At 41.7% G+C, this 18,502-nt stretch overlaps 1 protein-coding gene across 1 annotated transcript in view; it reads left to right on the plus strand.

The window, feature by feature from the left end:
- The window catches only part of LOC110505676 (gamma-aminobutyric acid receptor subunit beta-1), a 54,385-nt gene extending 38,725 nt beyond the window's left edge, over positions 1-15,660 (plus strand). The window contains exons 6-9 of the mRNA XM_021585057.2: positions 5,116-5,250; positions 5,496-5,648; positions 14,611-14,864; positions 15,038-15,660. Coding sequence (XP_021440732.2) covers positions 5,116-5,250; positions 5,496-5,648; positions 14,611-14,864; positions 15,038-15,412 — 917 coding nt within the window. The 3' untranslated portion in view covers positions 15,413-15,660. The remainder of the gene's footprint in view (positions 1-5,115; positions 5,251-5,495; positions 5,649-14,610; positions 14,865-15,037) is intronic.
- The last annotated feature ends 2,842 nt before the right edge of the window (positions 15,661-18,502 follow it).

Consider the following 18,502-nt stretch of genomic DNA (forward strand, 5'->3'; position numbering starts at 1 on the left):
CTGCATATCACTGCTGGCTTGCTTCTGAAGCTAAGCAGGGTTGGTCCTGGTCAGTCCCTGGATGGGAGACCAGATGCTGCTTGAAGTGGTGTTGGAGGGCCAGTAGGAGGCACTCTGGTCTAAAGAATTTCCCAATGCCCCAGGTGCAGTGAGATTGGGGACACTGCCCTGTGTAGTGTGCTGTCTTTTGGATGGGATGTTAAATGGGTGTCCTGACTCTCTGAGGTCATTAAAGATCCCATGGCACTTATCGTAGGGGCGTTAACCCCGGTGTCCTGGCTAAATTCCCAATCTAGCCCTCAAACCATCACGGTCACTAAATAATCCACAATTTACGATTGGCTCATTCATCCCCCTCCTCTCCCCTGTAACTATTCCCCAGGTCGTTGCTGTAAATGAGAATGTGTTCTCAGTCAACTTAGCTGGTAAAATAACAGATAAATGAAAAATACAGGTTGGGAGAAGATTTTCAATGTACCGATTCCATGGAACATGGTTTATGAACTGATAGTCAAAATGAGGCCAGATTCAAATCTTAAGAGTATTTCAATTTAAATGATGATACAAAAGTCTTGCAACCAATAGAATGTTATATACAGTGCATTCGTAAAGTATTCAGACCCTATAACTTTTTGCAAATGTTGTTAAATTACAGCCTTATTCTAAAATTGTATTTCTTTTTTATACACCATACCCCATACCCATACTGACGAAGCAAAAACAGGTTTTTAGAAATTGTTGCTACTTTATTAAACATAACACTAAAATATTACATTTACATAAGTCTTCAGAAGCTTTACTCAGTACTTTGTTGAAGCACCTTTGGCAACAATTACAGCCTTGTGTCTTCTTGGGTATGATGCTACAAACTTGGCACACCTGTATTTGGGAAGTTTCTTCCATTCTTCTCTGCAGATCCTCTCAAGCTCTGTCAGGTTGGATGGGGAGCATCGCTGCACAGCTATTTTCATGTCTCTCTAGAGGTGTTCGATCGGGTTCAAGTCCAGGCTCTGTCTGGGCCACTCAAGGACATTCAGAGACTTGTCCCGAAGCCACTCCTGTGTTGTCTTGGCTGTGTGCTTCGGGTCTTTGTCCTGTTGGAAGGTGAAACTTCGCCCCAATCTGAGGTCCTGAGCACTCTGGAGCAGGTTTCCATCAAGGATCTCTCTATGCTTCATTCATCTTTCCCTCAATCCTGGCTAGTCTCCCAGTCCCTGCCGCTGAAAAACATCCCCACAGCATGATGCTGCCACCACCATGCCTCACAGTAGGTATGGTGCAAGGTTTCTTCCAGACATGACACTTGGTATATAGGCCAAACAGTTCAATCTTGGTTTCATCAGAAAGAAGAAACTTGTTTCTTTACCTGCCTTTTGGCAAACTCCAAGCGGGCTGTCATGTGCCTTTTACTGAGGAGTGGCTTCCGTCTGACCACTCTACCATAAAGGCCTGATTGGTGGAGTGCTGCAGAGACGGAACTCTGGAGCTCTGTCAGAGTGACCATCCGGTTCTTGGTCACCTCCCTGACCATGGCCCTTCTCCCCATATTGCTCAGTTTGGCCGGGCGTCCAGCTCTAGGAAGAGTCTTGGTGGTTCCAAACTTCTTCCATTTAAGAATGACGGAGGCCACTGTGTTGGGGACCTTCAATGCTGCAGAACTGTTTTAATATCCTTCCCCAGATCTATGCCTCAACAAAATCTTGTCTCTGAGGTTTACAGACAATTCCTTTGACATCATTGCTTGGTTTTTGCTCTGACATGCACTGTCAACTGTGGGACATTATATAGACAGGTGTGTGCCTTTCCAAATCATGTCCAATCAATTGAATTTACCACAGGTGGACTCCAATCAAGTTGTAGAAACATCTCAAGAATGATCAATGGAAACGAGATGCACCTGAGCTCAATTTCAAGTCTCATAGCAAAGGGTCTGAATACTTATGTAAATAAGGTATTTCTGTTTTGTATGTTGTATACATTTGCAAACATCTCAAAAAACCTGATTTCGCTTTGTCATTATGTGTAGATTTATGAGGGGAAGAAATAAATGGAATACTTTTTAGATTAAGGCTGTAACATAACAAAATGTGGATAAAGGGAAGTGGTCTGAATACTTTCTGAATGCCCTGTATATAGGGGATATAACCATCTCTGCAGATTATTTTGCAAAGCGACAGAATCATTAGATCACTTGTTTTGGTACTGCCCATATTTAGCTTGTTTTGGTCGCAGATTCAGGAATGTCTGAAAAATTGCAACATTTACTTGGTGCTAACTCTGCAAATAGCACTGCTGGGTGAATTGAAAAGTCATAGTCAATTGATCAATAGTATAATAATACTCTTAGCAAAAATGTGACTTTTTTAGATGCAATCTGTAGAAGCTATGAGAATAGGAAGATTCAGATATTTTGTGAAACATGACAGTGGAAAAATATATGGCAGCTAGAAATCAAACTCCAAGGTCTTCAGAGATATATTGGAGGGGTTGAGTGTAGCTAAAGGCTGGGACTAAAAACAAACAAAAGATAATTAATATATGTACTGTGTCGGGGCCTCCCGGGTGGCGCCGTGGTTAAGGGCGCTGTATGGGAAAATAATAAAGAATTAATATATATATATATATATATATATATATATATACACACACACACACACACACCAGTCAAAATTTTGGACACCTACTCATTTAAGGGCTTTTCTTAATTTTGACTATTTTCTACATTGTAGAATAATAGTGAAGACATAAACTATGAAGTAGCGCACATGGAATCATGTAGGAACCAAAAAAGTGTAACACACTTTGCACATTCTTGGCGGCAGGTAGCCTAGTGGTTAGAGCGTTGGACTAGTAACCGAAAGGTTTCAAGATCAAATCCCCGAGCTGACAAAGTAAAAATCTGTCATTCTGAACAAGGCAGTTAACCCACTGTTCCTAGGCCATCATTGTCAATAAGAATTTGTTTTTGACTTGCCTAGTTAAATAAAGGGGACATTTTTTTTCTTCTCGCAATCAACTTCAAATGGAATGCTTTTCCTACAGTCTTGAAGGAGTTCCCACATATGCTGAGTACTTGTTGGCTGCTTTTCCTTCAGTCTGCAGTCCAACTCATCCCAAACCATCTCAATTGGGTTGAGGTCTGGTGATTGTGGAGGCCAGGTCAACTGATGCAGCACTCCATCAAATAGCCCTTGCACAGCCTGAAGGGGTGTTGGGTCTAATGTCCATTGCTCGTGTTTCTTGGCCCAAGCAAGTCTCTTTTTATTATTGGTGTCCTTTAGTAGTGGTTTCTTTGCAGCAATTCGACCATGAAAGCCTGATTCACGCAGTCTCCTCTGAACAGTTGATTTTGAGATGTCGGTTAATTGAACTCTGTGAAGCATTTATTTGGGCTGCAATTTCTGAGGCTGGTAACTCTAATGAACTTATCCTTTGCGGCAGAGGTAACTCTGGGTCTTCCATTCCTGTGGCGGTCCTCATGAGAGCCAGTTTCATTTCAGCACTTGATGGTTTTTGCTACTGCACTTGAAGAAACTTTCAAAGTTCTTCAAATGTTCTGGATTGACTGACCTTCATATCTTAAATTAATGATGGACTGTCGTTTATTAAAGCTGTTCTTCTCAAAATATGGACTTGGTCTTTTACCAAATAGGGCTGTCTTCGGTATACCACCCCTACCTTGTCACAACACAACTGATTGGCTCAAACGCATTAAGGAAAATAATTCCACAAAGGAACTTTTAACAAGGCACACCTGTTAATTGAAATGCATTCCAGGTTACCTCATGAAGCTGGTTGAGAGAATGCCGAGTGTGCAAAGCTGTCATCAGGCAAAAGGGTGGCTACTTTGAAGAATTTCAAATATAAAATATATTTTGATTTGTTTAACACTGTTTTAGTTACTATATGATTCCATATGTGTTATTTCATAGTTTTGATGTCTTCACTATTGTTCTACAATGTAGAAAATAGTCAAAATAAAGAAACTCTGGAATGAGTAGGTGTCAACTTTTTACTTGTACTGTATGTGTGTGTATGTGTATATGTGTGTGTGTGTATGTGTATATATATATATATATGGAAATGATGCAGACAATTACATAGATAGAAGCCACAATATACTGTACAGTATCTACAATATTAATGCTGATCTACCCTCTAAAAAATACAAATAAAAGAACAATCAACACTAAGGTTACTGCTAGCGTGGATGTCATTATATATTTTTCATGTTATACCCTCACGGAAATAGCAGGTGCAAAGTTTCTAGCTGTGGGCATTCTGGTCCAGTTTCTGGCTGTGTACAGTCTGGTCCAGTTTCTGGCTGTGTACAGTCTGGTCCAGTTTCTGGCTGTGTACAGTCTGGTCCAGTTTCTGGCTGTGTACAGTCTGGTCCAGTTTCTGGCTGTGTACAGTCTGGTCCAGTTTCTAGCAATGGGCAGTCTGGTCCAGTTTCTAGCTGTGGGCAATCTGGTCCAGTTTCTGGCACTGGGCAATCTGATCCAGTTTGTAGCTGTGGGCAATCTGGTCCAGTTTCTGGCATTGGGCAATCTGGTCCAGTTTCTGGCTGTGGACACAGATACATGGGAACACATCTCCAGTGCTGCTGTGCTATTCTTTGTAGTCTCATTGAAATCAACTATCTCCATATTGGTCTACACATTTCTTTACATGTCATTCTCCCATACTCTTATGGCATCAGGGGTGATGTGATAACCCAAGACCCTCTCACACATAAATTAAATGAATGGGAAAGAAAGACAAAACCACTGATTGAGTACAGGCAGTAATGAGAAGCAACTAATTCCCTGAAATCCTACGGTTCCCTTTAGATAAGCGGAGGAGTCTGACGGGAGAAAAAGCCAACCCAGTCCAATTAAGTTTGCCTAATTACTGAAAGGCCAATAACTGACTGTTTCATTCATTTTCCAACTAAGACCAGGCAAAGAGAAGTGTTAGAAAAAGACTTGAGCCACCGCTTCAGACAAGTAAACTCTCAATGACACAGGTTTCTGCCTGTTCATGTTGAATGACGTTCCATTCTGTTAGATTCTCAGCTGGGTACACTGGCCGTCTGTCCATTTTAGATGATGTAACAGTCTCTCCCTCTCGCAGATGGGTACACCACTGATGACATCGAGTTCTACTGGAAAGGTGATAATTCAGTGACTGGGGTGGAGAACATCGAACTGCCCCAATTCTCTATAATAGACTACCACATCCAATCCACAAAAGCAGTGTTTGCTACAGGTAACAATCTGATTACTAACCCTTACAAGAGTGTATTATTAATTAAAGTTTCTGATGTTCCACTTAAGAGTGTCTAACGTTAGAGAGTGTGGCAGATTGTAACTGCCACATAAGCACCGGGTAGAAGTTCTCTCAGGCACAGAAAATAGGATAATCTTACCCCTAAATGCTAAACTGACCTTAGTTCAGCGTCTAGTGGGAAACTTCATCCTACTCCGACGTGAAAACTGTGTTTGGTCTCCCAGGCTCCTACCCGAGGCTCTCTCTGAGTTTTAAGCTGAAGAGGAACATTGGCTACTTCATCCTACAGACCTACATGCCCTCAACCCTGATCACCATCCTATCCTGGGTCTCCTTCTGGATCAACTATGACGCGTCTGCGGCCAGAGTCGCTTTAGGTCGGTGTCTTTGGGTTATTCTATGGGTTGTCCTTGTGGAGGGGTTCAATAAAGAGTCACGTCTGAATGTCTTTAGTAGCTTTGGGTTACCAGATGTAGGCATGTGTTGTACTGCCTTCCAGGCAGGCAGAATGTGCCCCTTCACACAGCCGAGCAAATACTTCTAGTTATAGTGAGTCCCTCGACGGACAGTCCCCACGGCAGTGTGTACTTGCACACAGCCTCTTAGGTAGAGTGTATATTTACACACTTCCCTTCTTGGCAGAGTGTACCCTTACACAAAGCCCCCTAGGTAGAGTATACTTACACACACACAGTTCCCCTTAGGCAGAGTGTACACCAAGGTTATTTTAGTAAACTGAAACTAAAAATAACTAAATCATTTTGGCTACCTAGCTAATACGTATTCACAATGATTCCTAAATCATTGCTAAGAATAGTGAAAATGACTGCAGTTTCTACTGGTCATTGTTTTCAGGATGGTTGTATTGGTGCTATCTAGGTACCAAGATAAAGCTAGCTAGCTACTCCAGAAGTTGCGGTCGAACAAATAATGCTTTATTACCAACGCGGTTTTGTAAACACAATGTTCGTGGCCAGTGTTTGCTTGTTTGCAGACTTTTTTGTACAGCTTTTACAGTGCTACTGATAGTAGTGGTGGTGCTTGGCTTGCACGCGCAAATTCAGAACACGTAACATTCTATAATAGAACTGTGTTATTTGACATGTCAAATTAAAAGCTTATTTAACACGTGAAGTAGTGTTATCGTCAAATAGTGTTATTTGACGTATCTTTTTTGACATGCAAAGACCCAAACGGCATTCCATAGTATGTTGTGAAGCTAATAGCAGTGATGCTATTACTGTAACTCCGGTAGGGCAACATCTGAACAATAGCGCACTTGGTAACGTTAGTTTGTACCGGTGCTCGACTAGTAAAGAAATCACCCACGACAGAGAACGGTTGATTGTTAAGGGCAATGAATTCCATTATCTTGACGTTAACCCCTTTGAGTTGTCTAGCTGAAATTTTCTTACTCTTTCAAATGACTGCTCGACTTGTTGACTACTCGATCCACACAGCAGACATTGTGGGCTAGGTTCGGAATGCTGTGTTGCACGTGTAGTGCAACATTTTAAGTGGCGTCATTATGTCATGTACCTACCTACGTTATATAAGTATTCACGTCAGTTTTGACATCAGTTTTTGACATTGCCGTTAAACTAGACATCGGGCCGATACCGATGTTGGCATTTTTAGCTAATATTGTCCGATTCCGATATGTTCAGCGATTTATATTGTGCGTCCTTAATTAATACCATTTTAAATGTAGATGTTTTTTGCATTGGATATGTTTACCATATCATATGGAGACAAACATTTTACCTTATCATAAGTAGACATAATTGCAAATGATTAAATCCTTCCAATGGAAATAAAACATTTTAAAAATGGTTACGAATTGAACTTTAATTAAATGAGTTGACTCTTCACATGGGATGATTTCACTGAACAACAAAAGAAAGTGAATATTGAATGATCCACAATGATCCATCGCATCTCCCAAAAACATTTTCAACATACATCTGTAAAATGATAGTCTAGACACTAAAGCTTTGGTCGTTCCTCTCTCAGGCTTCCATGTCTTCTTCCTGGACCTCCTCAATGTCCACTCTGAGGCCTCATCTTCACTGTCACTTTCCAACCTTGTTGAGGATGGCTCGTTGTCGGGCTCAAAAGACCTCGAATTTGCCCGGATGGCCACCAATTTTTCAACCCTTGTATTGGTCAGCCTGTTGCGTGCTTTGGTGTGTGTGTGTGTGTTCCCAAACAAGGACCAGTTGCGCTCTGAGGCAGCTGATGTTGGTGGGATTTGGAGGATGATGTAGGCAACAGGGGAAAGAGCCTCAGATCCATAAAGTCCCTTCCACCAGGTGGCTGATGAGATATGTTGGCACGGCTGCCATATTGCATCTACATCCCAAAGCCCTTGCTTGGAAGTGTACATCGCCAGACTGCCAAGAACCTTGCCCACATTCAGGCCAAGGTGGCGAGACACGGTAGTGATGACACCATAGGCCTTGTTGATCTCTGCACCAGACAGGATGCTCTTGCCAGCACACTTGGGGTCCAACATGTACGCTGCGGCGTGTATGGGCTTCAGGCAGAAGTCTTCACGCTTTTTGATGCATTTCAGGACTACAGTTTCCTCTGCTTGGAGCAACAATGAAGTGGGCAGGGAAGTAAGAGAAAAAATCCGTACATCTGCAAGCAGAGACTGAACATCAGACAGGATGGCATTGTCTCCCTCAATCAGTGCAATAGCTACTGCTACAGGTTTCAGGCGTTTCAGGCTGCTTACTACTCTCTCTCAAAATGCATCATCCAGGAGGATCCTCTTGATGGGTTTGTCCATATCGGCAGACTGTGATATGGCCATTTCTTGGCGATACTCCTTCCCCTCCAGGAGACTGTCAAACAAGATGACAATACCACCCCAACGGGTGTTGCTGGGCAGCTTCAATGTGGTGCTCTTATTCTTCTCACTTTGCTTGGTGAGGTAGATTGCTGCTATAACTTGATGACCCTTCACATACCTAACCATTTCCTTGGCTCTCTTGTAGAGTGTATCCATTGTTTTCAGTGCCATGATGTCCTTGGAGAGCAGATTCAATACATGAGCAGCACAGCCAATGGGTGTGATGTGAGGGTAGGACTCCTCCACTTTAGACCAAGCAGCCTTCATGTTCGCAGCATTGTCTGTGACCAGTGTAAATGCCTTCTGTGGTCCAAGGTCATTGATGACTGCCTTCAGCTCATCTGCAATGTAGAGACCGGTGTGTCTGTTGGCCCTTGTGTATGTGCTCTTGTAGAATACTGGTTGAGGGGTGGAGATGATGTAGTTAATTATTCCTTGCCAACCAACATTCGACCACTCATCAGAGATGATTGCAATACAGTCTGCTTTCTCTATGATATGCTTGACCTTCACTTGAACTCTGTTGAATTCTGCATCCAGCAAATGAGTAGATAAAGCATGTCTGGTTGGAGGGGTGTATGCTGGGTGAAGAACATTCAGAAATCTCTTCCAATACACATTGCCTGTGAGCATCAGCGATGAACCAGTTGCATACACAGCTCGAGCAAGACATTCATCAGCATTTCTCTGACTACGTTCCTCCATTAAGTCAAAAAACCGTCTGATTCCAGGAGGACCATGAGCTGTTGTTATCGATAAGGTGTCTGATTCATCAAGTTGAGGGACTTTTGTCAGAGGTTGCTTGTTGTGAGCGCTGAGGGAACTTTATGCACTTGGCCAGATGATTCTGTATCTCTGTGGGATTCTTCACATATGATTTGGCACAGTATTTGCAAATGTACACAGCTTTTCCTTCTACATTAGCTGCAGTGAAATGTCTCCACACAACAGATAGTGCTTGTGGCATTTTCCTGTAAAGATTTGAAAAATTTTTGAAAAAATAAAATATACAATTCAATGTACAGATAGTTAGTTAGATTAAACAACTCCTTTGTAAGATACATGTTTTAAAATGGAACATGTATGGAATTAACACCTCAATTAGCAGGCTCAATGTTTTAAAATGGAACATGTATGGAATTAACACCTCAATTAGCAGGCAAGCTAAAAACCCAGATGGTAGCAAAAACTAACTAGCGGAAATTGTAGCGGCAGGGTAGCCTAGTGGTTAGAGCGTTGGACAAGTAACCTGAAGGTTGCGAGTTCAAACCCCCGAGCTGACAAGGTACAAATCTGTCGTTCTGCCCCTGAACAGGCAGTTAACCCACTGTCATTGAAAATAAGAATTAGTTCTTAACTGACTTGCCTAGTTAAATAAAGATTAAATAAATAAATAAAATGTGATTTAAACACACTTTGCTGTAGGCTACTATTTACTAGTTAATAAAAAAAACGAATCTAAAAACACAAAACTATAATAACCTTGGTGTACACTTACACACAGCACCCTAGGCGGTATGCATCCATGCACACGGACACACACAGCCCCAAAGGCACAGTTAAGGGCTACCTCCAAAGCACAGTGATTCTTTAGGTGCTTACTACCTCATCCAATATGGGGTTCCTTGCAGCCACGACATGGAGGTCAGAGATGAATCCTGAAATGCTCATTGTCATCAAGGTCGAGTGTACACACAAACACACAGCCCTCAGCAGAGTGTGTCCTTGTGTCCTCACATGCATGGTTGCCCTACCCCTGAGGCAGTTTGTACCCTTACAAAACACACAGTGGACTAGCTACTGACTCATTGGTGAGCATCAGTGATATAACCTGAGTTTAAGGTGAGAGCTGAAATGTACCAAAGCAAAGAAGCAGAGAACGTTATCTGTGGAACAACTAAATAATCAGTAAATAAAATTGAGGCATTACAAGGAGGCGTTAACATAGCTAGCGAAGAAACGGTTGCTAACTAACTGTAAACGTGTAAATATTTCACGCCACAGTTATTTAAGCTAGCTAGAGCTACTGTTGCTGCTATATTTTTGAGCAAAATACCATAACGCTGCTTCCGATCTTTGTTCCTGCCTACAAAAAGGGTGGCTCCAGTTTTGTTAACATTTTGCTGTTTAAAGTATCAACTTTCACAAGTTATTGGGTTTAAATAAAACACATACAGCATACACAGACACTGCATTAGCTTTGAATGGTAAGTGGTTGCATTCTCCAAGTATTTCACACTCTTCTGTCAGCTTGTCTACTGTTTATAGTGTGCATACTGGCAGGCTTACAGTTATCAATATGATGACACGCTTGGGGGTGTGCTTTACCCAATGATGCATAGTAAACCCCAGATGCATATATACAATGCATGGATATACTTTTGTGTGTGTGATATATATATATATATGTGTACAGTTGAAGTCGGAAGTTTACATACACATAGGTTGGAGTCATTAAAACTAGTTTTTCAACCACTCCACAAACTATAGTTTGGCAAGTCGGTTAGGACATCTACTTTGTGCATGACACAAGTAATGTTTCCAACAATTGTTTACAGACAGATTATTTCACTTATAATTCACTATCACAATTCCAGTGAGTCAGATGTTTACACTAAGTTGACTATGCCTTTAAACAGCTTGGAAAATTCCAGAAAATTATTTCATGGCTTTAGAAGCTTTTGATAGGCTAATTTGCACAATTTGAGTCAATTGGAGGTGTACATGTGGATGTATTTCAATGCCTACCTTCAAACTAAGTGCCTCTTTGCTTGCCATCATGGGAAGACCTCAGAAAAAAATTGTGGACCTCCACAAGTCTGGTTCATCCTTGGGAGCAATTTCCAAACACCTGAAGGTACCACGTTCACCTGTACAAACAATAGTACGCAAATATAAACACCATGGGACCACCCAGCCGTCATACCGCTCAGGAGGGAGACACGTTCTGTCCCCTAGAGATGAATGTACTCTGGTACCAAAAGTGCAAATCAATCCCAGAACAACAGCAAAGGACTTTGTGAAGATGCTGGAGGAAACGGGTACAAAGTATCTATATCCACAGTAAAACAAGTCCTATATCGACACAACCTGAAAGGCCGCTCAGCAAGGAAGAAGCCACTGCTCCAAAACTGCCAATAAAAAGCCAGACTATGGTGTGCATCTGCACATGGGGACAAAGATTGTACTTTTTTGAGAAATGTCCTCTGGTCTGATGAAACAAAAATAGAACTGTTTGGCCATAATGACAATCGTTATGATTGGAGGAAAAAGAGGGAGGCTTGCAAGCTGAAGAACACCATCTCAACTGTGAAGCAAGGGGGTGGCAGCATCATGTTGTGGGGGTGCTTTGCTGCAGGAGAGACTGGTGCACTTCACAAAATAGATGGCATCATGAGGTAGAAAAATGATGTGGATATATTGAAGCAACATCTCAAAACATCAGTCAGGAAGCTTGGTCGCAAATGGGTCTTCCAAATGGACAATGACACCAAGCATACTTCCAAAGTTGTGGCAAAATGGCTTAAGGACAACAAAGTCAAGGTATTGGAGTGGCCATCACAAAGCCCTGACCTCAATCCCATTGAAAATTTGTGGGCATAACTGAAAAAGCATGTGTGAGCAAGGAGGCCTACAAACCTGACTCAGTTACACCAGCTCTGTCAGAAGGAATGGGCCAAAATTCACCCAACTTATTGTGGGAAGCTTGTGGAAGGCTACCCAAATCATTTGACCCAAGTTATATAATTGAAAGGAAATGCTACCAAATACTAATTGAGTGTATGTAAACTTCTGACCCACTGGGAATGTGATGAAAGAAATAAAAGCTGAAATAAATCATTCTCTACTATTATTCTGACATTTTACCTTCTTAAAATAAAGTGGTGATCCTAACTGACCTACGACAGGGAATTTGTACTAGGATTAAATGTCAGGAATTGTGAAAAACTGAGTTTAAATGTATTTGACTAAGGTATATGTACCTTCCGACTTCAACTGTGTGTGTGTGTGTGTGTGTGTGTGTGTGTGTGAGATATATATATATATATATATATATATATATATATATATATATATATATATATATATATATATATATATATAATATATGTGTGCACCCTTTCAAATTAGTGGATATGGCTATTTCAGCTACACCCGTTGCTGACAGGTGTATAAAATCGGTTAACACAGTAATCTCCATATACAAACATTGGCAGTAGAATGGCTTTAAGGAAGAGCTCAGTGACTTTTCAATGTGGCACTGTCTTAGGAAGCCACCTTTCCAACAAGACAGTTTGTCAACTTTCTGCCCTGCTAGAGCTGCCCCGTTCAAATGTAAGTGCAGTTATTTTGAAGTGGAAACGTCTAGGTGCAACAACGGCTCAGCCGCGAAGTGGTAGGCCACACAAGCTCACAGAACGGGACCACCGAGTCCTGAAGCACGCAACGCTTGAAAATTGTCTGTCCTCGGTTACAACACTCACTACCGAGTTCCTGGAACCAATGTTAGCACAAGAACTGTTCGTCAGGAGCTTCATGAAATGGGTTTCCATGGCCAAGCACACAAGCCTAAGATCACAATGCCAAGAGTCGGCTGGAGTGGTGTAAAGCTCCCCGCCATTGGACTCTGGAGCAGTGGAAACACATTCTCTGGAGTAATGAATCACACTTCACCATCTGGCATTCTGACAGACTAATCTGGGTTTGACGGATGCCAGAAGAACGCTACCAAATTAGACTGTAAAGTTTGGTGGTGGAGGAATAATGGTCTGGGGCTGTTTTTCATGATTTGGGCTAGGCCCCTTAGTTCCGGTGAAGGGAAATCTTAACGGATAACGCTACCTGCCCAAATGCATAGGGGCAACTGTAAAGTTTGGTGGATGAGGAATAATGGTCTGGGGTTGTTTTTCATGTGAAGGGAAATCTTAACGCTACAGCATACAAGGACATTCTAGACGATTCTGTACTTCCAACTTTGTGGTAACAGTTTGGGGAAGGCCCTTTCCTGTTTCAGTATGACAATGCCCCAGTGCACAAAGCGAGGTCCATACAGAAATGGTTTGTCGAGATCGATGTGGAAGAACTTGACTGGCCTGCACAGAGCCCGGAACACAACTCCATCGAACACTTTTGTGGTGAATTGGAATGCCGACTGCAAGCCAGGCCTAATCACCCAACATCAGTGCCCGACCTCACTAATGCTCTTGTGGCTGAATGGAAGCAAGTCCCCGCAGCGATGTTTCAACATCTAGTGGAATGCCTTCCCATAAGAGTGGAGGCTGTTATAGCAGCAAAGGGGGACCAACTCCATATTAATGCCAATGATTTTTGAATGAGATGTTGGACGAGCAGATGTCCACATACTTTTGGTCATGTAGTGTACCTGCAAAAATGTGGCATTTTGTCCTTTAAGTATAATGTGGAAATGATTGTGCATGGCTGATTATAATATGAGTTTGTTTCTTACTTTACATGTTACTCTTACATGAGTCTCACGCCTAAGTGAGTAATATACTTAATTGTATACAGTTCATACATGTAGCCTACATGGGTGTAGATAGTTTTGTAAACCAAAGTCTAACAAATCTATTAGTCTTATATACTGATGTCGTTATTTTGATCTAACAGTTTTGTGTAGACCAAACATTGTATGTATAGACTAAAACAATGCCTAAACGAACAGTGATCTTCCATCTTGTGATCCCAGTTCACATATCTAATGCAGTAACGCAGGGCACATTTTTACATCCATCTGTTTGTATGAAGTGAGCAGTTGTGAGATGAGGTGAAGTGTATGAGCAGTGAGTGATTGGAATGCCTGTGTGCTGAGCCATGTTGAGTTGGGTCAGCTTGTTCTTGTTAACTCCCAAGAGTCAGTGTCACAGTGAATGTAGCATTGTGGCTGAGTGACAACTTCACACCAAGGCACTATCTAGTTGTACATTGCTCTTCTGAGAACTGTCACTTGAATACAATATAACACTGTTCTGGATCTATGCTTGTCCAGTGTTTTCGCCTGGAGCTCAGAGGTGTCATGCATGTGACGGGCACTGATGGCAACTGTCATTTGGCATTTTCACAGGTAAATGTAAATAAGGTATGTATCAGGTCAACGTAGGTAACATATTGGTATGCACTACCTTCAGACCGAAGAAATTGTTTTTTCCCCCCTTGTTCCCACACCTTGGTTTAATACAGAGACAATAATATGAGTGGTATACATTCTGACCTTGTTCCCCATGCAGAAGTCCATGCATTTAGAATGCAGCTTGGGACTGGATTGAATTATCGAGATCATCAAGTCATGTAGAGGTCTTTTCCACATCCTTGTTTCTATGATACCCAGAAGTCTCCCATTTCTTAGGGTACGTGTCTTGAAAGACAAAAGCCTGTGCACCGTGTATAGGAGCTTAAGATCCCTCATCTAAACCTTAAACTAACCATGACTCTGAGCCATTCCTTCCTTTCCCTTCCTCCCCCAGGCATAACCACTGTGCTGACCATGACCACCATCAACACCCACTTGAGAGAGACTTTGCCCAAAATCCCCTACGTCAAGGCTATAGACATCTACCTGATGGGCTGCTTCGTGTTCGTCTTCCTCGCTCTGCTGGAGTATGCCTTTGTCAACTACATCTTCTTCGGACGGGGGCCTCACTTGCAGAAAAAGGTGGCTGAGAAAGCAGCTCAAACCAATAACGAAAATAAGAGCAGATTGGAGAGTAACAAAGTGCAGGTAGGAGTGGGGGGTCTCGCAATTCGATATTCAAAGTCTCTGGCATATGAAAATCAACAAAAAAGACGAGTTGGCATAAATGTTTTCCAAACTTCAAATGATCAAAGCTCAAAGTCTGTTGTGTTCTGTAATATATTGTGACCTCACTTCCTTGTCCCCATCTCCCTCACCAGGTGGACGCCCACGGCAATATCCTCCTGACCAATCTGGAGATCCGTAACGAGATGGGCGGGATGGGGGGCATGGCCGGGATGACCGGGGCTGAAATGATAGGGGCTCTCAACGACCCGCGGGCCACCATGTTCTCCTACGACAGCGCCAGCATACAGTACCGTAAGCCCATGGCCAGCCGAGATCTGTACGGTCGACCGGCCCTCGACCGGCCAGTCGGCCACAAGAAGAGTCGTTTGAGGAGGAGGGCGTCGCAGCTCAAAGTCAAGATCCCAGACCTGACGGACGTCAACACCATAGACAAGTGGTCCCGTGTCATCTTCCCTATCGCCTTCACCTTCTTCAACCTGGTCTACTGGCTGTACTACGTCCACTAGGGTGCGTGGCTATTCCCGCTAGAGGTTTGTTTAGCTAGCTAGGTTCTTGTACAGCAAGGGTAAAAGAGAGGGGAGTTAAATTCTGCCCAGTTTGTATGACTTCTGTTTGAGGAATGCGAGGCGAAGCGGATGTCTTTTCAATGTAAATACAATTTATTATATGATATAAATAAATAAATAAATATATATATATATATATTAAAATATATATATATATTAAAATATATATTAAAATATATATATATATATATATATATAAAAAAGAGAAGTATAATTTAATAAATTCTCTCACCTTTTTGCTGTATTTATCCGTACAAAATAGAAATAGTGAAAATTAGTACAGAATTAAGAGGCGGTGAAGGTGTTCACCTGCATTTGTAAGTCTGAACTTTGTGCCAAAAATGGACTTTGGTGACTTCATTGTTACTCTTAGGCTGCAACTGCATTTTATTTATTAAGAAATCCTGTTCTCACCTTATTTCCTCTCAGCCTCTGCATGTGGTCCGTAAACACAACTTTTATTTGCTTCTAGAGAGAAAAAAACATTGCAAAAACTGTGGGTAATAACAAATACAATTTTCTCTTAGTTAAACCCTATCTTGTTATTGAAGCAAATCCTTGCTGAGTAAAACTTCATCTTGTGGTTTAGGAAGTCCTTGTTTGGTTGAACTCATCTCTGTGAATAAGGTAGTTCTCATTTGTTTTAACTATGAGTTAAAATATTCAAAGTTCATCCTCAATTAAGTATTTACTCTTCCTCCCATGATTAAGGCAGTTCTCATTGTGTTGAGTCCACACCTTGTGACTAAGGCGGTATTCAGTGAGTTGAAGAACATGCTACTTTGCATGTTCTTAATGTGTGACTTGATTTTGTTGGTTAATGCTAGATGCATGTGTGCTTACCGGCTTTTTGCACTGTAAAACAAAGCCCGTTTTCTTTCCTTTGTATGAAACCTTAGCAAAGGCTCCATAGTTGAGCCTACATGTATTACTGTATGCTTTTGAACAATCATTGCATTTAGGGTAACTACAGGACAGAAGTGAATTGGAAATCAACTAATCTTAAAAATCAAAATTTGTTCAAATTTGTATCTATTCTCACAGCGTCTGTGAGCATGTAAAATGTAATTTTCTTTAAAAGAAATCAGGTAAAGAATGACTTATGATGTCACCATGCTTTCGAAACCACATCAAAATGCGCAAGCCCTGATAATACATGCTGTAGATGGTTGAGCCAAGTGCAGCCAACACAAAATCTCTGTTCAAATACACAGTACTGTACAGCATATTTGCACATAGTATAGTAACCTATAGTGCAGCTCGGCTATTCAAAAAGTTATATGTTAAATGGCAAACACAAGTAGATATATTAACATTAACATTATACTAAATGATCTCCACTCATAAACGCCTTGGCCTCTGTGAAAACTGTTCCAGCATCAGAAGAACTGGCATAGCATAAAACGGGATATTCGACAGCTATAAGATTTGCCATGGAAATCCTTTGGCCTCATTGCTTTGGTGCATAAAAAGAACAGGAGTGGTGCGCTGAGGTTATTTACAGTGCCTTGCGAAAGTATTCGGCCCCCTTGAACTTTGCGACCTTTTGCCACATTTCAGGCTTCAAACATAAAGATATAAAACTGTATTTTTTTGTGAAGAATCAACAACAAGTGGGACACAATCATGAAGTGGAACGACATTTATTGGATATTTCAAACTTTTTTAACAAATCAAAAACTGAAAAATTGGGCGTGCAAAATTATTCAGCCCCTTTACTTTCAGTGCAACAAACTCCCTCCAGAAGTTCAGTGAGGATCTCTGAATGATCCAATGTTGACCTAAATGACTAATGATGATAAATACAATCCACCTGTGTGTAATCAAGTCTCCGTATAAATGCACCTGCACTGTGATAGTCTCAGAGGTCCGTTAAAAGCGCAGAGAGCATCATGAAGAACAAGGAACACACCAGGCAGGTCCGAGATACTGTTGTGAAGAAGTTTAAAGCCGGATTTGAATACAAAAAGATTTCCCAAGCTTTAAACATCCCAAGGAGCACTGTGCAAGCGATAATATTGAAATGGAAGGAGTATCAGACCACTGCAAATCTACCAAGACCTGGCCGTCCCTCTAAACTTTCAGCTCATACAAGGAGAAGACTGATCAGAGATGCAGCCAAGAGGCCCATGATCACTCTGGATGAACTGCAGAGATCTACAGCTGAGGTGGGAGACTCTGTCAATAGGACAACAATCAGTCGTATATTGCACAAATCTGGCCTTTATGGAAGAGTGGCAAGAAGAAAGCCATTTCTTAAAGATATCCATAAAAAGTGTTGTTTAAAGTTTGCCACAAGCCACCTGGGAGACACACCAAACATGTGGAAGAAGGTGCTCTGGTCAGATGAAACCAAAATTGAACTTTTTGGCAACAATGCAAAACGTTATGTTTGGTGTAAAAGCAACACAGCTGAACACACCACCCCCACTGTCAAACATGGTGGTGGCAGCATCATGGTTTGGGCCTGCTTTTCTTCAGCAGGGACAGGGAAGATGGTTAAAATTGATGGGAAGATGGATGGAGCCAAATACAGGACCATTCTGGAAGAAAACCTGATGGAGTCTGCAAAAGACCTGAGACTGGGACGGAGATTTGTCTTCCAACAAGACAATGATCCAAAACATAAAGCAAAATCTACAATGGAATGGTTCAAAAATAAACCTATCCAGGTGTTAGAATGGCCAAGTCAAAGTCCAGACCTGAATCCAATCGAGAATCTGTGGAAAAAACTGAAAACTGCTGTTCACAAATGCTCTCCATCCAACCTCACTGAGCTCGAGCTGTTTTGCAAGGAGGAATGGGAAAAAATTTCAGTCTCTCGATGTGCAAAACTGATAGAGACATACCCCAAGCGACTTACAGCTGTAATCGCAGCAAAAGGTGGCGTTACAAAGTATTAACTTAAGGGGGCTGAATAATTTTGCACGCCCAATTTTTCAGTTTTGGATTTATTAAAAAAGTTTGAAATATCCAATAAATGTCGTTCCACTTCATGATTGTGTCCCACTTGTTGTTGATTCTTCACAA

Source organism: Oncorhynchus mykiss, chromosome 25, assembly GCF_013265735.2.
Source record: "Oncorhynchus mykiss isolate Arlee chromosome 25, USDA_OmykA_1.1, whole genome shotgun sequence".
Lineage (NCBI taxonomy): Eukaryota > Metazoa > Chordata > Actinopteri > Salmoniformes > Salmonidae > Oncorhynchus > Oncorhynchus mykiss.